General features: G+C 36.1%; 1 protein-coding gene across 1 annotated transcript in view; it reads right to left on the bottom strand.

Annotated features, from left to right (window-relative positions):
* LOC141345407 (leucine-rich repeat-containing protein 49-like) overlaps positions 1-25,011 on the bottom strand; it is a 30,138-nt gene extending 5,127 nt beyond the window's left edge. Inside the window, exons 1-12 of the mRNA XM_073850258.1 lie at positions 24,898-25,011; positions 21,185-21,245; positions 20,860-21,078; positions 18,685-18,787; positions 17,652-17,867; positions 15,498-15,564; positions 14,336-14,479; positions 12,103-12,164; positions 10,204-10,354; positions 6,761-6,844; positions 2,352-2,527; positions 2,144-2,230 (exon numbers count right to left, since the gene is read on the bottom strand). Of these exons, the coding sequence (XP_073706359.1) occupies positions 2,144-2,230; positions 2,352-2,527; positions 6,761-6,844; positions 10,204-10,354; positions 12,103-12,164; positions 14,336-14,479; positions 15,498-15,564; positions 17,652-17,867; positions 18,685-18,787; positions 20,860-21,078; positions 21,185-21,245; positions 24,898-25,011 (1,484 nt within the window). The remainder of the gene's footprint in view (positions 1-2,143; positions 2,231-2,351; positions 2,528-6,760; positions 6,845-10,203; positions 10,355-12,102; positions 12,165-14,335; positions 14,480-15,497; positions 15,565-17,651; positions 17,868-18,684; positions 18,788-20,859; positions 21,079-21,184; positions 21,246-24,897) is intronic.
* Between the last annotated feature and the right edge of the window lie 334 nt (positions 25,012-25,345).

Below are 25,345 nucleotides of genomic sequence, written 5' to 3'. Positions count from 1 at the left end.
ACAATATTTGGCCGAGATACGTCTATTTGAAAATCTGGAATCTGAGGGTGCAAAAAAAATCAAAATACTGAGAAAATCACCTTTAAAGTTGTCCAAATTAAGTTCTTAACAATGCATATTACTAATCAAAAATTACATTTTGATATATTTATGGTAGGAATTTTACAAAAAATCTTCATGGAACATGATCTTTACTTAATTTCCTAATGATTTTTGGCATAAAAGAAAAATCAAACATTTTGAACCATGCAATGTATTTTTGGCTATTGCTACAAATATACCCCAGCGACTTAAGACTGGTTTTGTGGTCCAAGGTCACAAATAAAACTCAAAGTAGCTGACTCATGCAAATGACCTTTATAAACAAAATCAGTGTATAGACTGATGAGAGATGAATCAGCATCAAAAACACAAATGGCTGTCAGTCATCAGCGTTTCCAGTGCGGTTTTGTTAATTATAATTGGAGCGATTTGGTTTTGAGAGATTTAATTTTGAGAGGTTAATTCAGAGGAGAATAATACGTTTTTAATGAACGCTCTTGATGAGATGCACGTGATTGGCGCTGTAATTCTCTGCCCACATACAGACAGAAACACTCACAGCGCAGACGCTCCTTAATGGATCTGTAGTGCTCTTCTGCTCACTCACTAATCACTCTGCTCCTACGCACAAATTCTTTATTTAATGGACTAATTTACAAAGAGAGCCACCAGGAATCCGATCAGTCTGCTGTGGGTCACTCAGACGCTTTTAGCAAGTATTAAAACACATGAAAGTGCCCACTCTCCACTTTTCTTATAACTTGATAAGTTTGATGTTTAATATAACATACAATAAAACATTTACTAATAAATCATAAAAATATACAAGTAAAATAAATGCATTATTCAAAAACAATCAATCAAAATAAAACATTTGGTAATAATTAAAAAAATAAATAATTAAATATATAAATGAAAAAAATAAAAACTACATTTAAAATGAATAACGTAAAATATCTCAATAAAACTTATTAATAAAAAAGCAATAAATTAAATCAAACAAAAAATATATATATTATTTGTTGTCAGATGTCATGTGACCTTTAACCAAGAACTAAAAGCTATTAGCATTTATTTGAAATTTCATTATAACTTTTGACCACAAGGTGGCACTGTCTCAAAACCTTTTGAGTACTTTCAAGTCATGGTCTCGATGGTACATACAAAGTTTTGTAATGGTACACCAATGCATTCGTAAAATGTAGCATTTTCTATCATTATACTCTACTGTAGTCAATGGCGATTTCATGTTTTGTTTAATGATAGCGCCACCAAGAGGCAAAATTTCACCAAAGTTTTTATGTGTCCTTAGAGTGTGCCCATACATATGTGTGTCATATCTGGTGAAAATATCTCATTTTGTTTTGGAGTTATACACATTTTTTTTATATAAGAAGAGAAAAAATGGCCAATCAAAATTTTGGCAATTGGGCATTACCGTACAGCTGACACGCTATGTTTTCGAATTTCTTACGGTGGTTTCATGTCAATAGGAGTAACAGTTTCTAAGATATTGGCAAATGTTTTTTAAGCACTAAAATGCAAAGTTGCACAAACCAAAAGGCAAAACCGGGAATGTTTGGTATCGCTGGACTCGGCAATAGCCATTTTTCGTATCTCCTGACCACTAGGTGGCACTGCACTGAAACTGTGCAGGTAGCCTCAGGTCATGCTTGTTATAACACACACCAAATGTGGTCTCAATATGCCAAACCATTGCGGAGATATAGCCTCACATCCTTTTTTGCGCGCTTTTCGTAGAATTCGTTTGCACGTTATTCGAGAACGGTTTGATTAATCAACCCGAATTCCATAACTTTGTGCCTGCATGGTCTGAAGATGATCTAAGCCAATTTTGGTGAAAATCAGACAAACCGTCTAGGATGAGTTCGAAAAAGCAGTTTTTACAATTTATTAAAAATAGAAAAACCTTACAATTTTAGACTCGAGCGGAAGAAACTGAAAAACAATGATAATAATAATAGGAGCGCCAGCAATTTCAATAGGTGCCTACGCACTTTCAATGCTTGGCCCTTAAAAATTTCAGGGGGGCTTTAAGAAAGTATTTCAGCTTTAAAAGGAGCCCAACAATTGGATGTACCTGGGGTCTCTGGGGCTGTTTGGTCGACTGGTCGATCGTAACCTGCTCTCATTCCCTCCGGCTGAGACTGTGAGCGGACTTAAGCGTCTGTGACAGAGAATCACATCAGTCAAATACTCACACACACTCACACACACACACACACACACACACACACACACACACACACACACATATATATATATATGAACTTATGAGTGACCCTCACTTGGGCTCGTCCGGCGACGTCTCTTGCGTGTTCCCATTGGTCTGGGCGGGGCTGTGGGCGGGGCTGTTTTCTGGACTGACATCTTCCTTTGTGCCGTTCTGGGCAGGAAGCTCGAGGCATGCTTTTAGCCCCTCCCACTGCTGTGCTGCATTCTGGATCGCGAGTCGACGTCTTTCCTGCAATAAAAAGAATGACCAGGTGCTTTAGAATTGTGTGAAACTACAGCTGCTTTAAGGAATTAGCATTTGGGTGAATTTAGAGAACATGTCACTAGGTTGTAGAATAATTTTTATATAGTTTACTACTAATATATTTATTATATCAATATTTTTACATATGCATTGTAGTAACTGAGAATTGAGGTAATTGACAATGTCAATAATCAGTATAATGTCAATCACTCACTAAATACTAAATATTAATTGAATCATTCACAATTAAAACAAATAAGAATTAAAAATACTGCCTTAATACTTTCATGTTTTCTAAAGATTAAGATAAAGATTCGTAAAATCACTCAAAAATCCTGATCTGAAAGAAATGATTTACGATCAACACTCTGAAGTCACGGACTGAATCAAATCTTGATGTGAATCAAATTATTCGCAAACCCACTCTGAAGTCTCGATATGAATGAAAAGATTTGCAATCAATGTTCTGAAGTCCATGTCCCGAACTGAATCAAAATGATTCGAAAGCTTCACCGAAATTTCGATCTGAATCAAATGATTCAAATCGGCTCCAAAGTTTCAATCTGAATCAAATGATTTGCGAACCTGCTCAGAAGTCTTGAACTGAATCAAATGATTCGTGAATCCACTCCAAAGTCTTGATCAGAATCAAATGATTTGCAAACCTGCACTGAAGTCTTGATCAGAATCAAATGATTCGCAAACCTGCACTGAAGTCTTGATCTGAATCAAATGATTTGCGAACCCGCTCCGAAGTCTCGATCTGAATCAAATCATTCGCAAACCTGCACTGAAATCTTGATCTAAGTCAAACAATTCACAAACTTGCACTGAAATCTCGATCTGAATCAAATGATTTACAAAACCGCTCCGTAGTCTTGATCTGAATCAAATGATTCGCAAACCTGCACTGAAATCTCGATCTGAATCAAATGACTTTCAAACCCGCTCCAAAGTCTCGATCTGAATCAAATGATTTGCAAACCCACTCCGAAGTCTCGATCTGAATCAAATCATTCGCAAACCTGCACTGAAATCTTGATCTAAGTCAAACAATTCACAAACTTGCACTGAAATCTCGATCTGAATCAAATGATTTACAAAACCGCTCCGTAGTCTTGATCTGAATCAAATGATTCGCAAACCTGCACTGAAATCTCGATCTGAATCAAATGATTTGCGAATCTGCTCCTAAGTCTCGATCAGAATCAAATGATTCGCAAACCCACTTCAAAATCTTGATCTTAATTTAAATAATTAACCATCCCGCTCTGAAGTCTCGGCCTGAATCAAATCATTCGCAAACCTGCACTGAAATCTCGATCTAAATCAAATGATTTGCAAACCCACTCCAAAGTCTCGATCTGAATCAAATGATTTGCAAATCTGCACTGAAATCTCGATCTAAATCAAATAATTCGCAAACCTGCACTGAAATCTCGATCTGAATCAAATGATTTGCGAATCTGCTCCTAAGTCTCGATCAGAATCAAATGATTCGCAAACCCACTTCAAAATCTTGATCTTAATTTAAATAATTAACCATCCCGCTCTGAAGTCTCGGCCTGAATCAAATCATTCGCAAACCTGCACTGAAATCTCGATCTAAATCAAATAATTCGCAAACCTGCACTGAAATCTCGATCTGAATCAAATGACTTTCAAACCCGCTCCAAAGTCTCGATCTGAATCAAATGATTTGCAAACCCACTCCGAAGTCTCGATCTGAATCAAATCATTCGCAAACCTGCACTGAAATCTTGATCTAAGTCAAACAATTCACAAACTTGCACTGAAATCTCGATCTGAATCAAATGATTTACAAAACCGCTCCGTAGTCTTGATCTGAATCAAATGATTCGCAAACCCACTTCAAAATCTTGATCTTAATTTAAATAATTAACCATCCCGCTCTGAAGTCTCGGCCTGAATCAAATCATTCGCAAACCTGCACTGAAATCTCGATCTAAATCAAATAATTCGCAAACCTGCACTGAAATCTCGATCTGAATCAAATGACTTTCAAACCCGCTCCAAAGTCTCGATCTGAATCAAATGATTTGCAAACCCACTCCGAAGTCTCGATCTGAATCAAATCATTCGCAAACCTGCACTGAAATCTTGATCTAAGTCAAACAATTCACAAACTTGCACTGAAATCTCGATCTGAATCAAATGATTTACAAAACCGCTCCGTAGTCTTGATCTGAATCAAATGATTCGCAAACCTGCACTGAAATCTCGATCTGAATCAAATGATTTGCGAATCTGCTCCTAAGTCTCGATCAGAATCAAATGATTCGCAAACCCACTTCAAAATCTTGATCTTAATTTAAATAATTAACCATCCCGCTCTGAAGTCTCGGCCTGAATCAAATCATTCGCAAACCTGCACTGAAATCTCGATCTAAATCAAATGATTTGCAAACCCACTCCAAAGTCTCGATCTGAATCAAATGATTTGCAAATCTGCACTGAAATCTCGATCTAAATCAAATAATTCGCAAACCTGCACTGAAATCTCGATCTGAATCAAATGATTTGCGAATCTGCTCCTAAGTCTCGATCAGAATCAAATGATTCGCAAACCCACTTCAAAATCTTGATCTTAATTTAAATAATTAACCATCCCGCTCTGAAGTCTCGGCCTGAATCAAATCATTCGCAAACCTGCACTGAAATCTCGATCTAAATCAAATAATTCGCAAACCTGCACTGAAATCTCGATCTGAATCAAATGACTTTCAAACCCGCTCCAAAGTCTTGATCGGAATCAAATGATTTGCAAACCTGCACTGAAATCTCGATCTGAATCAAATGACTTTCAAACCCGCTCCAAAGTCTCGATCTGAATCAAATGATTTGCGAATCTGAATCTGTCGTGAGAAGTGTGAACATGCAAACGTTAAATATTAACTTGACTAACGTGATGAGATTTGATGAGTGTCTGAACTGTTATATGTTCATAATTAGTGCCTCATGAGACTCAGATCAATAATATTCTAGAGAAACAGTTGTTTTATGTTCATGACCTCCAGATGCTCCTAGAGAATAAAGACTGAATCCTGGGACTGAATGTGTCACACAGATGTCAGAGCTGAAGCATCGCTGTTATCCAAAAGCATTTGAACGGTTCCATCCAGACGTCTGGATGAGCTCCATATCCCATCATGCACCAGGGCAGCATCTCATGTGTGTGCAGCCACTGCCACCCACAAACAGTGCCTTACAGGTGATGAATGCACCACTGTGTGTGTGTGTGTGTGTGTGTGTGTGTGTGTGTGTGTGTGTGTAAGAGACTGAACTTAATCGGAATTATCAGGCTTACATTACAAATCCCTGCTGGATCTCAGCACACAGTCAAAAACACTCACGCATGCCAGGAATCACTCACACGCCATTCAAGAAACTGATGCACAGCAAAATCTTAATTTAAGATGCATTTGCATCTGGTTTCCAGTCTAACTACTAATACTAAATTAAGTGCAGTTTGCTTAAAATAAATAAAATTATCTGCCAATGGGGTAAGTAAAATACTCATATATGTCATTGTGTTTATCTAGTAAATGTATATTAATTAAAGAAATTTTAGATATTTTGACTAGAAACAAAATAAAAAATACTAAGATAAGCCTTTTTTACAGTGTGCTCCTCCTCAGGGTTTTTCTTAGAATAAATATCTCAACATTCTTTACCTGAGATGCAAAAAGACAGAAAATAATGAAAAACTTCATCAAAAACCAGAGCAAATGACAATATTTGTTCAAAAAGGTGCTTTTATTTATTTTTATTTATTTATCCTTAATTTTATTTGCTGTAATGTCCATATAGGTATTATACTGTATGTACAAATGTACTATGATTATATATTATTGTTCTAAATATTATTTGTGAGTTTTGGAGCAGATATTTGCTATCTTTTTTGCTATATATTATTTAGTTTATTTATTATGTTATTATTTTATTTGTAATTAATCCAGAGAGAAAGGAACATTTTGTTTAATCTTACTTGATTTACTTTTCTGCTGTTGAAACAAGTACTATATTGTCTTTTATTTAATACCTCTCTGAACGAAAATATCAATAAAAACAGACTAAAACCAGAGCAAATAACCTGCAGTGGATTTTGTTTCTCCTCTGAATTGAGCTGATTTTTCTGAGCTCACTGTCAGATATGTGTTATGTGTTCTCTTGAGGTGTTGAAGTGTGTGTTTGTACCTTGTGCGCAGCCTGTTTATGATTCTCTTTCTTCTTTTCATCCTCCTTTCGTGCTGAAACACTCGCCGTGCGTCTCTCCTCCTCCTGCATAGCAGCAGCACAATCAGGATCCAGTTTAAACACACAAACAGCAAAACAGCACATAGAGGTATTTGTGAAGTGTGTGTGTGTGTGTGTGTGTGTGTGTGTGTGTGTGTGTGGATCAGAGAGGATTATTTTTAGATGATTTGCCATCCGCCCAGCTGTTTGTTTCCCATCATGCACTGCAGCAGTGGAGGTTTTGGTACGGGATCATTTGGACAGAGATGGAGATCAGACTATACACTCACTGTTTAAATGTGATTTACTAATAAATGTGACCCTGGACCACAAAAAAAAATCATTTTTTTGAAATTGAGATTTATACATCATCTGAAAGCTGAATAATAAGGATATAACAATATTTGGCCGAGATACAACTATTTAAAAATCTGATGGTGCAAAAAAATTGCCTTTAAAGTTGTCCAAATAAAGTTCTTAGCAATGCATATTACTAATCAAAAATTAAGTTTTGATATATTAACAGTATAAATATTACAAAATATCTTCATGGAACATGATCTTTACATGAAATCCTAATGATTTTTGGCATTAAAGAAAAATCGATTATTTTGATCCATATATTGTATTGTTGGCTATTGCTGCAAATATACCTGTACATTCTTTAGAGATGAGCTGTGTGTATTTCTATAATACTCCTGATTGTTATATGCTCAAATCAACAGTGACTGAAATTAGCTGCTGTAATAAACTCATTTAACATCATTGTTTGCTTTCAAGAGACACAATACAAGGCTCAAAAGTTAGATTTTTTTTAGCTAGGCCTATTTTTTAAAGCTACTTTTAAAAAAACATACATTCATAAAATATTTATACTGATAAATTCCCCAAAAATATTTGTAAATATTTATTATATCTATTTATTAACTACGGTTATTGGTAAATGTTACACTTTGTTTGCAAAAAATATTTGTTAATTATGCAGCTCTAATGTTACTTTGTGACAGCTACAAATAATCATAACATTCTAGAAAATAAAATTTAATCAAAATTTGCACCTCATGCTGTCATAATACCCAGTTATTTTGAAAAAACAAAACAAAACAATGTATCACAACAGAAACATGGGATTCGGTGCCTTTTGTGTCCCCAGTAAAGATAATGTTATTATTGCCTAAAAATTTTTACAGTTCTCTTTGACATAAATTATACCTTTTGACCTTTAAGCATTTTTTTTTTATAATTCTAATAATTCTACAGCATTTTAAACTGCCAAATATCATAATTTATCCTATGTCCTCAGGCCTGACATTTTGATGAATACAACACTTAATTTGAGCAATTTCATTTAAAAAAAATGGTCCACCCTGTTATATTCAACTACTGGCCCTTTAAATAAAAGTTGGAAAAAGGAAATAACAACATATCAATTCTCATCAGAGGGAAAACAACTGGATAAAGTGAGAGAGAGAGCCTCTGTTTTGTTAATTGTCTGTTTTTACTTATTTTATCTTTCTAATCTGTTCTAATCTGCAGTCAACTTCAACATGTCCACTCTGTTAAGTGGAATAGAAGTAGTTAAATAGTTAAAGTAAATAGAAATTCTTATTTGTAAAACTAGCATTTAAAAAAAAAGATATAATTCTTTATTTGACAGACCTTCTGTGTTAGCATTTTTTTGCTCAGACTTTTAGGTCAAAATGCAAAAATAAGTCAGAAAATCTAACAGGGTGGACACATTTAGTAAATGCACCCCTTAAATGTATATACCTAAGATTCCAAGAAATGTGTACTTTTCTTAGGTGTTATTGGGAATGTTGCTGGGAATGACCTATTCCCCTTAACAGGGTGGACATGGAAAAATAATGATATTTGGTGGTTTAAAATGCTCTACAATGTTTAGAATTGTTTTTTAAAAAACTTAAATTTGCTTAAAGTTTAAAAGGTGTTATTCATGTCAAAGACAACTTTAAAACTGATTTTGAAAATTAAAGGCAATAATATCATTATCTTTCAGGGTTGGGGCCATTCATGAACTGAATTGAGAATGGATGGTAAATTCCAATTCACTTCCTGGAATGGAATTGGAATTGGAATTGCATGCAGCTGACAGGAAATAGAATTGGAATGTCAGGAAACAGAATTGAAATCAAATAAATTCCATTAAATTCCACTTGAGTTTCTAAATAAAATAATTTGACTTGATTTGCTTAATAGTTTATAGTACGTTAAATATTGTAAATCACATAAACAACAAACATATAAAAGACATACAAAGTACTGTATGTTTAGTATGTTAAGCATGATCATTTCACATGCCAAATTGCAGCAAATGATGATAATTCAATGCAATAAAAAGTGAATGAAATGAATAAACGTGACTCATTTGTTTGTGAGTTGAGACATATATTATGTGCTAATCATATGTGACCCAGGACCACAAAACCAGTCATAAGGTTAAATTTTACAAAACTGAGATATATACATCATATGGTTTGTTATGATAGGACAATATTTGGTCGAGATATATCTATTTGAAAATCAGGAATCTAAAGGTGCAAAAAAATCAAAATACTGAGAAAATCACCTTTAAAGTTGTCCAAATTAGGTTCTTAACAATGCATATTACTAATCAAAAATTACATTTAGATATATTTACAGTAGGAATTTTACAAAGAATCATCATGGAACATGATCTTTACTTAATTTCCTAAAGATTTTTGGCATAAAAGAAAAATCAAAAATTTTGACCCATGCAATGTATTTTTGGCTATTGCTACAAACATACCCCAGCGACTTAAGACTGGTTTTGTGCTCCAGGGTCACATATATTGAATGTATAGTACATCCAGAAACTTATAACCACTGTCTTTCAGTTATTAATTCATAATGTACAGTTCTCATTTTTATTTACTTGCATTTGATCAACCCTATTTCACGCATTGATTGGTGTTTGCAAAGCATCATAAATAAAGTTAAAATGTATGTCTCTAAATGCAATCACAAATAAATGCTCAGAAACAGCAATAAACGGAATTCAGTGGAATTTCCCTGAATTGAATTCCACTTCCTGTAATTCCAATTCAATTCCAACTCTGTTTCCTGTAATTGTTGTTGAATTCCAATTGCATTTCCTTCTTTGAATTGGAATTGTTGAGTTCATTCCTGAATTGACCCCAACCCTGTTATCGTTACTGGGGACACAAAAGGATATCAGGAATGACCCACGTACAATATTAGAATCATTATATAGATTTTCTATTTTAGCCAAACCTGTCAAAGAGCCCATCTCTGTTTTTCATTAGTTTGTTTACATCACAACTGTGATATATACTTTTGTCAGAACAAAACAAGTCATCATTACTTCCACACAGTCTGTAAAACAGCACTGAAGTCTGACTCACTGTGATGCGCTTCATGTCGAGCAGCTGAAGGTGTGGCGAGCAGCAGCGGAGGAGAGTCTGTCTGTAGCATGACTCCAGCGCGACGGGATTCCCATCAACGCTCAGCTCACTCAGAGAGCGGCAGTGCCACAGACAGGCCAGCGCATCAAACCTACGATCAGGACGAGACAAGTTTACTTCCAGAACAAAAATTGACAGATAATTTATTCACCTCCTTGTCATCCAAGATGGGTCTTTCTTTCTTCAGTTATAAAGGAGTTATGTTTTTTTGAGGAAAACATTCCAAGAATGTTCTCCATATAGTGGACTTCTACGGTGCCCACCAATTTGAACCTACAAAATGAAATTTAATTGTAGCTTCAAAGGACATTAAATGATCCCAGCCGAAGAACAAGGGTCTTATCTAGTGAAACCATTGGTTATTTTCTAAAAAATGCATCATTTATATACTTTTTAACCTCAAATGTTTGAATGGGTACTCTGTGTACTCCGGTTCAAGACCGTTAGGGAACGTCGAAAAATTCCCATCTTATTTTCTCCTCCAACTTTGAAATCATCCTACATCGCCGCAGACGTACCGACCCAGTGTTTACAAAGTGAACATGCAAAAAAAATCTTTACAAAAAAGGTAAAACAGCGATGTAAGATAATTTTGAAGTTATAAAAGAAAATGAGATGGGAGTTTTTCAACATACCCTAACTGTCTTGAACAGGAGTACACAGAGTACGGATGTGCATCACAGAGCTAGACAAGATGAACATTTGTGGTAAAAGGTGTAATAATAGTTTTTTTCGTAAAATAACTGATGGTTTCACTAGATAAGACCTTTCTTCCTCGGCTGGGATTGTTTAGAGTCCTTTGAAGCTGAATTTTAACTGCATTTTGGAAGTTCAAACTCTGGGCACCAAATAAGTCCACTATATGGAGATAATTCCTCAAAAAACATAATGTCTTTTACGAATGAAGAAAGAAAAACATGAACATCTTGGATGACAAGGGGGGTGAGTAAATTATCTGTAAACTTCTGTTCTGGAAGTGACCTAATCACTAACATCAAGCCAGGTCACCCTTATTATTACAGTACAGGTTGTTTCAAAGCAGCTTCACGGTTATAAAAAAGAACAGTGTCATGTTACTTCCCTCTGCATGGAAGCTTGCTTCCACCATGGAAACAGAAAAAAAAATATCTAAATATTGTCTCTGCCTTAACAGTTGTCCAAATGAAGTTCTTAGCAATGCATATTACTAATCAAAAATTAAGTTTTGATGTATTTACAGCAGGAAATTTACTAAATATCTTAAATGGAACACTTTACTTCATATCCTAATGATTTTAGACATAAAAGAAAAAATCTGAAGTTGAAAGGTAACAACTTTTCAATTACAAACACATTTTACGATTATATATAAACAGAGAATTCTGAGATAAGAAAGACTGAATTGCAAGACAGAAACAAATTCAGAATTGTGAGATATGAACTTTGAATTATGAGTAAAAACTGAAGGAACGCCCAAAACTGAATTAATTAATTAATTTAACTCAGTTTTACGTACACAATGCGTGACCCCATGACCCCAGTTAGCCCCGCCCACAAACCCTCTCACACACACACACACACACACACACACACAGGCAGGGCAGTGGATGCAGCAGTATGACACAGCAGTAATGAGGGACTAACACTCGGCCGTCACACCATCAGACTGCAGCGCTCCCACCGTGACAACACAGCAAAAACACATCACTGAAACATGTTCCCATGGCTACAGAATCAGACACACTGGACGACTGTCTGAACGCCTCCGCCCTTGTGTGTGTCGTGCTGCTGCAGTATTAGGACACGACGCGTCCTCAGACAGGACGGGGTTAAAGACACGCAGATTAATGCAAATGTTACCTGCTGATGATGTTAGCGCTGAGAAACAGACGCTGCAGACGAGGAAGATTCTCCACATCCGTCTGCAGGCAAACAGAGAGACACAGAGAGATGATGCTGCATCCCACAGTCACCGGCACACCGATCAATCCGCCCGCCCGCTCTCACACACACACACACACACACACACACACACACATACACACATACACACACACTCATGCTGATGGGAGGGGCAGCGGAAGAGCAGGACGACTGCGGAGGAGGGGAGAGAGCAAGTGTGTGTGTGTGTGTGTGTGTGTGGAGAGATGCTCAAATTCAGCACACACATGCAGGAAGTGTTCAACAGCAGAAACAGCCAGTCATTGTTTTCAGCTGAGGGTTTTTCACAATCAATTTGTGGTTGCTAAGGTGATGAGGAGGGTTGCTAAGATGTTTCAAAGTGGTTGGGAATGGTTGCTAAAATGTTTCTAGGTGGTTGCTAGGATTTTAAGTATAGTTGCTAAATTGTGGTTATTAGAGAGATGGTTCTAATTGGTTGATAGGGTGTTCAGGATGGTTGCCAAGATGAATAAATTGTTGGAATATTTATATCATTAATCAGTGAAAACATAGTGCTTGATTGAATGACACAAACAAGACACGTGTGTTGTTTCTGCAGTCTGAATGTCTGCATTGATCATCCTCTCTCTCTCTCTGACTGCAGCTAAATTTAGCAACGATGTCCCAGACACTAAATGACGTCACTGTCCAGCTGATGTGCTGCACAACTTCACCAATCACACACAGACAGACAGGCAAACAACACTAATCACAGACAGACAGATGGACGGATGGACGAAGAGACCGATGGACAGACAGACAGACAGACAGACAGACAGACAGACAGACAGACAGACAGACAGACGGACTGACGGACAAAGAGACAGATGGATAGACAGACGGGCGGATGAACAGACCAACAGACAGATGGACAGACAGACAGACAAATGGAAAGATGGACTGACGGACGAAGAGACAGACGGATAGACAGACGGGCGGATGGACAGACGGACAGAGAGACAGACAGACAGACAGACAGACAGACAGATGGACAGACGGACAGATGGACAGACAGACAAATGGACAGACGGACTGAAGGACGGAGAGACAGATGGACAGACAGATGGGCGGATGGACAGACGGACAGAGAGACATACAGACAGTTCGACAGACCAACAGACAGATGGACAGACAGACCAACAGACAGACAGATGGATAGACGGATGGACAGACAGACCAACAGACAGACAGATGGATAGACCGAAAGACAGATGGATGGATAGACAGATGGACCAGCAGACAGACAGATGCACGGGCGGATGAACGGATTGACAGATTTACGGATGGCTGGACCGAAAGACAGATGGACAGACAGATGGACCAACAGACAGCCAGATGGACAGACCAACACATGGATGTTAAAAGCGCTATATAAATAAATAAAGGTGACCAACAGCAGACTGACAGACAGATGGATGGACAGACAGGCGGATGGACGAACTGACAGACAGATGGATGGACAGACAGGCGGATGGACGAACAGACAGACAGACTAACCAACAGACAAATGGATGGACGAACCGACAAATGGACAGACCGACAGATAGATGGATTGACAGACAGATGGACCAACAGACAGACGGATGGACAGACCGACAGCGGACTGACAGACAGGCGGATGGACCAACAGACACACAGACTAACCAACAGACAGATGGATGGACGAACCGACGTATGGACAGACCGACGGATTGACAGACAGATGGACCAACAGACAGACAGATGGACGGATGGACAGACAGATGTACGTAAGGACCGACAGACAGACAGATGGACCAACAGACAGCCGGATGGACAGACAGCGGATTGACAGAAGGATGGACAGAATGAAAGAAAGACAGACAAATGGATGGATGAACCAACAGACAGATGGACAGAAAGACCAACAAATGGACAGACCGACAGATAGACAGATTGACAGACAGATGGATGGACAGAATGAAAGACAGTTGGACAGACAGACAGACAGACAGACAGACAGACAGACGGATGGACGGACTGACAAATGGACCAACAGACAGACAGACGGACTGACAAACAGATGGACCAACAGACAGACGGACGGATGGACAGATGGACCAACAGACAGACGGACTGGATGACTGAGTCCTTCATTTATGTGATGGACACTAATGCATGTGCATCTCCTCACCAAACACGTGATGCTGTTGTGTCTGAGGTTCAGTTCAGTCAGACAGTTCAGACCTCGCAGATTCTCCACTCGAGTTATGCAGTTTCCAGACAGATTCAACAAACGAAGCTTCGACAAATGAGACACGTTTTCAATCTGACAGATCTGAGGAGAAAGAGAGAGATTTCTATTTCAAATAAACGCTGTTCTTTTGATCTTTCTATTCATCTGTGAATCCTGAAAAATCCCCAGTGATAATAATCAGAAATGTTTCTTGAGCAGCAAATCAGCTTATTAAAACGATTTCTGAAGGATCATTTGACACTGAAGACTGGAGTAATGATGCTGAAAATCCAACTTTGATCACAGCAATCAATTACATTCGTATAGAAATATCACATAGAAAACAGTATTTTAAATTCTAATACTATTTAACAAATTTTTTTTTGCTTTATTTTTCATCAAATAAATACAGCCTTGATGAGTAGAAGAGACTTCTTTCAAAACTCTTACCCAAACTTTTGAATGGAAATGTACAGGGTAACACCATGGTACTTTTTGTTGACTCTTTTTTGCACATTCTGTCTTGCATAACACTCACACACACGCATCTGTCATCACAACATCCAGACCACCATGCAATGAAGGATTCTGGCCTGAACGGAAGTTTAAAGCTTACAGTGAAAAGAAACAGATGCAGAGAGCTGACACATTAAATGTAGACCATTTAAAAAAGTTAGAGCCACAAAACGAGGTGCTGAACCCCGCATACATGTCCAAAAGCTGACAGAAAGCACCCAAACCAGCACTTAACGTGATTAAAATAGACTGACCCAGGAAATAAATGACAGGCGGATGCTGGAAATGATTGATCCGCCTTTAAAAAACCTGCATCCCCTCTCATGATGAGGGTTTGTGAAGGATTATTCACAGCAGTGAGGAGGCGGGGCTACTTATGCACAGCATGATCAAACCACCAATCAACCACTCAGCATTCGCCTCCACAATCACAACACAAACAAAAATATCACAAAATGTTATTTCCATTGTATTTGCATGTTATTTCACACTGACCATAATTTAATGGTAGAGATTAGTTAATTAGACACATCTAACAAGATTTGTGCACACTACGCAGCTGTCACTGTCTAATAATATTGAAATATTGCCTGAGAATCTGTACCTGATTACTGTGTAAGTCCAGAACGTCAAGTTTAGTGAGGCCGTCCACATCACAGATCCTCTGGATTCTAAAACAAACATTTATTGATCACTGAATAAAGCATTAAATACAGAGGTGTGAACAAAAAAACAGACTCAGAATGACTGAATGGAGTCGTGTGAACAGAAGAAACTCATTGAAGTCATTGGGTTCATGTGCAACTCCCTCGAGACTCAGCACAGAAGCAGCTGTGAGAGGAGAGATCCGTTACGATAAATCCCTCACGGACACAGAGAAATACTGACAGAGGGTAATGAGATCCTGTGGCATTCAGTATGAGATTCAGCAAGCTCCTCTACGAGGCGAGAGACGAGGCGTCTTCAGGTGAACATGACGGTTTCGATTTCACCTCAACAACAACAACATGAGAAATGATATAATGCACAAATGAAGCCTTATGCATTCTGATGTTTAGAAATGTCCAGGTCATATTCCTAAATGAAAAACATCAAGCCCTATTTGAGGAGCATTAAATCTTTTGTGCACTGTGTTATTCTTTTCACAACAATTATGCTGAAAATGTTACTTGAAGCATTATAAAAGTGCCGTTTATTGCATCTTATAATGCATTGTATGACCTTATGAATAATTGTAACCACATTTATAACACGCCCTGCATCACTGTTTTACCTTTATATAAGTGTTTGACTTTCTTCACAAGTTCACAGCGATGTGGGACTATTTTGAAGTTGGAGGACAACATGAGATGGGAGTTTTTTGACATAACTGTCTTATGCATGTGCATCGCAGTACTAGACAAGACAAGCATTTGAGGTTAAAAAGTATAGAAATTGTAATTTATATACTATGCATGCATTAAATGCATTAAAACATGACAAATATTCGACTGCAGAAGCAAAGAATCATGCACAATGCATTTTAACTTTAGTTATAATTATTAATTATATAATAATTATAATTATTCATTAAAAGATATAATGCACTATAATGCATTTTAAAGGATTGCTCCATTTCCAAAATAAAAATGTCCTGATAATTTGCTCACCCCCATGTCATCCGAGATGTTAATGTCTTTCTTTTTTCATTCGCGAAGAAATTGCGTTTTTCAAGGAAAACATTCCAGGATTTTTCTCCATATAGTGGGCTTCAATGGTGCTCAACAGATTAAAGATTAAAAATGCAGTTTCAGTGCAGCTTCAAAGGGCTGTAAACGATCCCAGCCGAGGAATAAGAGTCTTATCTAGCAAAATAATCAGATTTTTTCAAAGATTTTCCAAAAATCTATATACTTTTTAACCTCAAATGCTTTTCTTGTCTAGTTCTGCAATGCACATTCACAAGACAGTTAGCATATGTCAAAAAACCATCTCATTTTGTCCTCCTACTTTCGTTTAGAGCCCTTTGAAGCTGCATTTAAACTGCATTTTTAACCTTTAATCCACTGAGCACCATTGAAGTCTATTATATGGAGAAAAATCCTGGAATGTTTTCCTCAAAAAACTTCATATCTTTGCGACTGAAAAAAGAAAGACATGAACATCTTGGATGACGTGGGGGTGAGTGGATTATCAGGACATTTTTTATTCTGGAAGTAAAGTAATCCTTTAAGAAACACTTTATGTGCATCATTGGGGTTGCAAAAAAGTGACAAATTTCCAGTAAATTTCGGAAACATTTTTTAAACTTTCCAGGATTTTTTGGAATCTTCCAGGGATTTTTGGAAAGTTTCCAGAAAATTAATTGCAACCCTATTATTAGTCTTCAAGTAAAGTGTTACTGGAATTTGCTGCATAACTGTTGTGAAATTAATGCCAGTATTGCAAAACAGATTTAAAGCTTCTCAAAATGACTATTATTTATCCTTCAGAAACATGATCTAGACGTTTCCAAACATCAGAATGCAACTTATCCAATAAAACACACCAGCTTTAGTTCAGATATCAAATGCTGACAGTTTAATTGGAGTTGAGCTGGTTTTAAAAGCAGGGTGTGAGCATTCCTGTGAGATTACACAGCTATAACTAGATGAGAGAGAGTGTGTGTGACCTAGCAGCCCACCCAACCACACACACACTATACACACACTATACACACACGCACACACACACACACACACACTCAGTCTCTCTCTCTCTCTCTCTCTCTCTCTCTCACCTGTTTTTCCCGAGCAGCAGCACACGCAGTGAGGTGAGGGAGGAGATGCCAGACATGTCAATCACACGGTTGTCATAGAGATCGAGGAACTCGAGGCGCTGCAGGTGAAGCAGGTCCTGCAGGTGTGAGATGAGGTTGTGCTGCATGTTGAGGAGACGCAGGTTCTCAGCCCCGTCCAGATGAGGGACATTCGTCAAACCGCGCCTGCGGGACACAGATCACAGATCAGCTCCTCAATCATCTTCATTAGCTGCCATTTAGATGCCTAATCGCACTGGATCTGCTAAATGACTCTTTCTTGAGAAAGACTCTCCTGCCACCTGCTGGTGTGATTGTGTCATGACATGTTTATTCATACTGATCCATCAAGCTTAAAATGTACAAAAATGTACTCACCCCATTGTTATCCAAGATGTCAATGTCTTTCTTCAGAAATGTTTTTTTGAGAAAAACATTTTAGGAATGTTCTCCATATAGTGGACTTCTATGGTGCCCCTGAGTTTGAACTTCCAAAATGCAGTTTAAATGCAGCTTCAAAGGGCTCTAAACGATCCCAGCTGAGGAAGAAGGGTCTTATGTTATTTTCTAAAAAATACTAATTTATATACTTTTAAACCGGAGTCCACAGAGTACGCATGCTCATCACAGAACTAGAAAAAAAGAGACCATTTGAAATTAAAAAGTATATTAAATTATACATTTTATTTTAGAAAATGGCCAATCGTTTCGCTAGATAAGACCCTTCTTCCTCGGCTGGGATCGTTTAGAGTCCTTTGAAGCTGCATTTAAACTGCATTTTGGAAGTTCAAACTCAGGGCACCATAGAAGTCCACTATATGGAGAACATTCCTGAAATGTTTTCCTCAATAAACATAATTTCTTTATACCTGAAGAAAGAAAGACATTAACATCTTGGATGACAAGGGGGTGAGTACATTATCTGTACATTTTTGTTCTGCAGGTGAACAGTTTTTAAAAATGATAGGCTCTCATGTTTGTTACTACATTTCCTAAAGGTAAATGAACGGGATACCGGTCCAGATCCAGTCTCTCCGGACAGCAAGTGATGTCATCTCTGAAGGTGAAGGCTGACAGGAAACATGGGACAGAACTGTCACGCAGACTTCCTGTGTCACCTGAAGAGGAGTTGTTATAATAGTGTTATGTGGGTCAAAGACGAAAAAGGGTAAAAGCATAAAAACAATAAGTGTAATACTGCTTTAAATTGTTGTTGTTTTTCCCAAAAAATATAAAAAGTTTTCAGTTTAATTTAATTACATTTTTTTGTTGTTTTTTTCTGAGCAAAAAATAAATATCATATATTTTTCCCTAATTTTTTAGAAGACACCCAGTAAAATGTTATTCGGTGCCAATCTTGTCAGGCATATTTACAACAAAAAACAATTTATGACATATAAAAAGATGAATTACTTTCACCCAAAATACTAATTAGTTGTATACTAATACTAATACTATCCTAGGTTTTGCCCATTTGTCAGTAAGAATTTTTACTCATTTAAAACACAATTTAATTTAATATGCTCTTTTATTTATTTTAATATGTAGAGGTCAGAATAAGCATGTTGTTAGAATTTTTACATAAATATTGTGTTGAATGAATGACAGTGTAACATTATTTCAAGCTAATTTTGACATTTTATTCTCCAAAAACTTAAGTGAAACATTAAAAGTAGACACTTTACTTACATTTAATGTGCCCATGATGCAGCTATTAAAATAGTTCAGTTTTGGATTCTAAAGGCAAAGTGACTAGATTTTGTTTTGTTTCTTTCTTTAGTTAATTTAGAAATATGGTTGGAACATTTTATGTTTGTTAAATTCAAGCTTTTGTTTTTAAAGTAACGACAAAGCAGCCGGCGGCAATGAGTTGAGCATGTTTGATCAATTTAGCCTTCTCAAATCAACACGACTTGCCTAAAATAAAATCTATAGACATAAAACACTTGATGCATCTCACAATATTAATTTAAAGATTTAACCTAGATAGCAGTGGAAACCTAAAATATGCCATTTTTGCTCATAAGGGTAAAAGTAATACATCATTCGGAACTGCAAAAGGTCTACTTTTACTGCTTTTTTGCACTCACAATATCAACAAAACGTTGTGCTTTTGTAAAATAGCTAAAGAAAACAAACATGCACTTTCTGCCGTCTCTGTCTTAAGGAGTACTTCACCAAAATCCGTAACTCAGCGAATACTTGCCTCACAGACATGATAAATATATCTATAGAATGCTTTTAATTACTACTTTAAAACTAAATAATTCATGTAATAAAATCATGCTGTGCAAAGTTAATGTGAAAATTTTGCCTGTACTCCGCCCCCCAAAAAAAGTCTGTGGCATCAAACTTGTCTTCACATTTAACATGAAAAACAGCAAATGGCTTCAACTCAGTTAACTGGCTGATTTATGAGAAAAATAAAACAATGTTGGCAAAGTTATAGGCTTGTTGGCTTTTCTGAGGTAGGCTAAATGTTATCTAACTATTATTATGACTTAATTATAATTGTCTCATTTTTTATGTCTCATCAAATTTATGGCAATATTTGTCGTACATGTCTTATGTATTGCACTGTTTTGTACATGTGCACATGTTCACTTTGTACTGGGAGGAAGAATTTTTTTGTTGTTGTATACTTATACAATGACAAAATAAATAATAATAATAATAATAATTATTCACAAGATGTTTTATAGATGTTTTTTTAAACTCTGATCAATTTCATTAAACACTGTGTTTATTAATTTTTTAACATGCATTCAAATATTTTTCATGTTTATTTCATGCTAAACATATTAAAAAGGAAAAGATCATTGATTCACATGCCGCTTGATCTGAGGCGAATTATCTCACTACAAATTAAAGAGCGTAAAAATACATTTATTGTTTGTATTTGATCAAAAAATGACAGAATTTGTAGGCTGAGATTTGTGTGCTACAAATAATGGACTTGAAAACATTAAATATTATTTCAAATCGGTCGTTATGTACTTAAGAAAAATCAACAAGTTAACCGTGATGGAGCCCATAATAAATGGGGGTCCCACAGACATTTTTTTGCATTTATTTTTAATTTTTCTCACATCTTAATGTCTTTGACCCATATATAATAATGATCTATGCAGCTGAAAAACAACACTGACATGATGTGTTTATGTCATGTTCCTGTGATCCAGCATCTTACCACGCGTGTGAGCGAGCGCTGCTTTACTCCGAGAGGATGTGGACCCGGCGCTGTGAGCGGCCCTCTTCACGCGGTACACCTGCGGCCCCAGATCTCCCACCATCCCCACAGGAAGAGACACAGGAAGAGAGAAAACACAGCGATCCGCAGCCGTGAGCTCATTGTCGCGGGACAGGACCGGAGCACGCAGGCGTCGGAGAGACATGTGCAAACGAGCATCTGACCAACACAGAGACCAAAGAAGATTACTGCTGTTGATATGTGCATATAAACAACAAAAGATGCATAAAGATCAACTTCACTTACATCAATGGCAAAAAAGTACCTGTTTTGGATGGGTCCACATTTAGTGCTTTCTGAAGGTCATTTGATAACCTCAGACCCAGCTGACGAAAGAAAAGGATGATAATATTCCAGTTATTACCAGTTTAGATGAAACATGTGCTCATATACTGTACATATGGCTCAAAGATGTCAAAAGAAATTTACAAAAGTGATTTTATGTCCATAGAAAGCACATTAAACGTAAGTAAAATTTCTATTTAGAATACAATTGGTTGAAATAATGTTACATTGTCATTCAGTGTAGCACAATATTTATGTAAACAACATGCTTATTCTGACTTGCACATGTTCAAATATATAAAAGAATAAGGGAGCATATTTAATTTAATTTAGCCTTTTATTTATTTATTGTGTTTTTAATGAGGAAAACATTTGTACTGACAAACGGGCAAATTTTAAGAAAATTTGGGGTGAAAGTAATTCGTCTTTTAATATGTCATAAATTGTTTTTTGTTGTAAATATGCCTGACAAGATTCTCACACTAAATGACATTTTAGTGGGTGTCTTCTGTAAATTAGGGAAAAAGTTATGATATTTATTTTTTGCTCAGAAAAATGCTATTAAATTAAACAGAAAACTTTTTAATATTTTTCGTAAAAACAACAACTTAAAGCAGTATTACACTCTTTGTTTTTATGCTTAGTCCCATTTTCGTCTTTGACCCATAAATATATATATAAATGATACGTTATTGTTCAAAAGTGTGGGGTCAGTTAAGAATTTAATACTTTTATTCATCAAAGATGCATTAAACTGCTTATAAAAGTGACATTAAAGACATTTATAACGTTACAAAATATTTCTATTTGAAATAAATGCTGTTCTTTTGAACTTTCTATTCATCTGTGAATCCTGAAAAATATAATGCATAATGGTTTCCACAAAACTAGAAATTTTTTCAACATTGATAATAATCAGAAATGTTTATGGAGCAGCAAATCCGCATATTAGAATGATTTCTGAAGGATCATGTGACACTGAAGACTGGAGTAATGATGCTAAAAATTCAGATTTGATCGCAGAAATAAATTACATTTAAAAAAATATTCACATAGAAAACAGGTGTTTTAAATAAGAATAATATTTCACAATTTTCACTGTATTTTTTATAAAATAAATGCAGCCTTGGTGAGCAGAATAAATCAAACCATATTTTATATTTATATTGAAAACACCAAAATATTGTGGACTACCATGGTATTTCAAAAGCACATTTTTTAAAATTACATCCAAAATAAATTAATAAACCTGGAAACATCATGAACATCGTTATTTACACTAAATGAAATCTATATAAACATTTGAGAAAAAATCAGTAATGATTTTTTCATTGAAATCACCATAAAGTGAGTATAATAAATGCATAAAAAAATAAATACTTACATTTTAAATAATGCAAATGCAAGAAAAAACTTATTTGTTTCACAGCAAATTTTATTTTACTTTTTATTGGAGCCCATCATTTGTTTAATTCTAGAGTTGTTCGAAATAATGTGCCACTATTATCCAGAAACAGACAAACTTTCCTGTATGAGACACAAAGATGCTGTTCATAGAAACTGAAGACTGACTGAACACGAGCTGATGAATAACCATAAGAAATTAAATGCCTGTGGAGGAAAAAAAGTCTGTAATTATAATGTATACATTATAAGTTGGCCCCTAATGTTTCTTAGAAATCACTGAAGCATTGAACATGAACTGAATTCAATGTCCTCAGAGCAAAACCTGTAATTCATGCACTCTGGGGAGAAATGAGAGAGAAAAAGAGAGTCCAGCCAGACATGAAAGACAGATATAATAAGATTAGAGAGACTATGGGAAATTACTCTTATTATATTTCATTTGGGTGTCATACTATAGAAGCCCATGTCTGCCACTGGATAAAAACATAAAAAGGTAATTGGGACTTTTCATCTTACAGCTTGGACTCTTCCCCCTGCAATTCTGAGAAAAAAGTCAGAATTGTGAGCTATAAATGTTGTTCTTGCCATTACAAGTTCACAACTCACAATGGTTATATTTTTTCTGAGAATCTTGCAATTGCAATTCATTGGTTTTCTGAGACAGGAAAAATTTTTTTATAAACCCACAATTTTGACTTTATATCTTGCATTCAGTAAATTAAAATCTGAATTGTGAGCTATAAATGTTGTCCTTGCAATGACAAAAACACATCTTGCAATTTTTATATTTTTTTTCTCTGAATTCTAAATGTACATCTTGCAAGTGCAATTCTTTGTTTTTTTTTTGTGACAGGAAAAAAAGTTATAAAATCACAATTCTTACTTTATTTCCTGCATTCTGTCAAAAATAAGTCTGAATTGTGAGCTATAAATGTTGTTCTTGCAATAACAGGACAGGAAAAAATTACTTATAAACGGACAATTCTGACTTTATATTTTGCATTCTGTGAAAAACAAACGTATGAATTGTGAGCTATAGATATTGTTCTTGCAATTACAAGTTCACATCTCACAATGTTTATATTTTTTCTCTGAATTCTAAATGTACATCTTGCAACTGCAATTCTTTGGTTTCTGCGACAGTAAAAGAAACATAAATTCACAATTTTGACTTTATATCTTGCATTCTGTAAAAAAAAAAAAAAAAAAAAAAAAATCTGCATTGTGAGTTATAAATGTTCTTGCAATTAAAAGTTAAAATCTCACAATTTTGATATTTTTTCTCCAAATTCTAAATGTACATCTTGCAATTGCAATTCTTAGATTTCTTCGACATGAAAAACAAAGTTATAAACTCATAATTCTGACTCTATATCTTGCATTCTGTGAAAAAGTCTGAACTTTGAGCTATAAATGTTTGCAATTTAAAGTTAAAATCTTGCAATTTTGATATTTTTCTCTGAATTCTAAATGCACATCTTGCAATTGCAATTCTTTGGTTTCTGACAGAAAAAAAATACTCACAATTCTTTTTTTCATATTTTGCATTCTGTAAAAAAAGTCTGAATTGTGAGCTATAAATGTTCTTACAATTAAAAGTTAAAATCGCGCAATTTTGATAATTTTTCTGAGAATTCTAAATGCACATCTTGCAATTGCAATTCTTAGAATTATGCGATAGGGAAATAAAAACGTATAAACTCACAATTCTGACATTATATCTTGCATTCTGTGAAAAAAAGTCTCTATAAACTCAGAAAAAAACAATGAATTATAATTGTTTTATCCCATGCATCACTCACCGGTCTGTGGGTCAGTCTTTCAGGTAGTAATGAGCGCACCGCTGCCAGATGCTGTTTATAGCTGTGAACCTGAACACACACACACACACACACACACACACACACACACACACACACACACACACACACACACACACACACACACACACACACAAAATGCACATTAAAATACACTCAAATACTCGGAAATACAGTCAAATCATCCACACATGAGAGGAGACACCATAGTAATGTTATGTCACTCTGCATGGAATGACTTTAAATGCTTGTCACACTGATCTACAATGGTACTATGATACTCCAAGGTACTTTAAACATGGTATTACCATGGTACATGGTAGTTTTGATGTAAAGTACATTCGGATTCTCAGTGCTGAGACTATCTGCAGCTTTGTGTCTATCTGCATGTGTTTCTGAAGCAGCAGCTGGTGATTTTGGCAGATCTGCTGGTAATTCAGCTCTTGATCATCAGGCAAACTCTTACCGCAGGCGGCAGGAATCGCCCAGATGCCGCTTGACGATGACGCCCCTCCTCCTCCTGCTGCTGCTGCTGCTTATACGAGCGCATGACCTTTCCTGTCACAAAGTTCACGAACATCCGCAAGTCACTGCAAGTTTACGATAATAAGCCTTGAGAGGGAAAATATATCGCATGTCCAGCGTTTCACAAGAAGACTCATGGACAGCGCGTCACTGCGCGTCCTTAGCAACGAACTTTTAGTAAACAGTTACGGGGACTTCCGGTGACAAGCGCGGAAGCTCGCTGCTGTTCTTTTTGTGATTGTACGAGACTTCCGCAAAACTTTCAGTTTCACATTTTAGCATCATTATATATATTTTTTTAAAATAAAGACCGTATTTAGAGCTCCTCTCCTAACTATTTATTTGTTAAAGTGCAATTGTGAAATAAAAATATGAATAAAACACCGTGC

The sequence above is a fragment of the Garra rufa genome, chromosome 11, assembly GCF_049309525.1.
Source record: "Garra rufa chromosome 11, GarRuf1.0, whole genome shotgun sequence".
In the NCBI taxonomy this organism is placed as follows: Eukaryota; Metazoa; Chordata; class Actinopteri; order Cypriniformes; family Cyprinidae; genus Garra; species Garra rufa.
The sequence above is the reverse complement of the archived record's forward strand: the minus strand, read 5'-3'. Positions and strand labels throughout refer to the sequence as shown.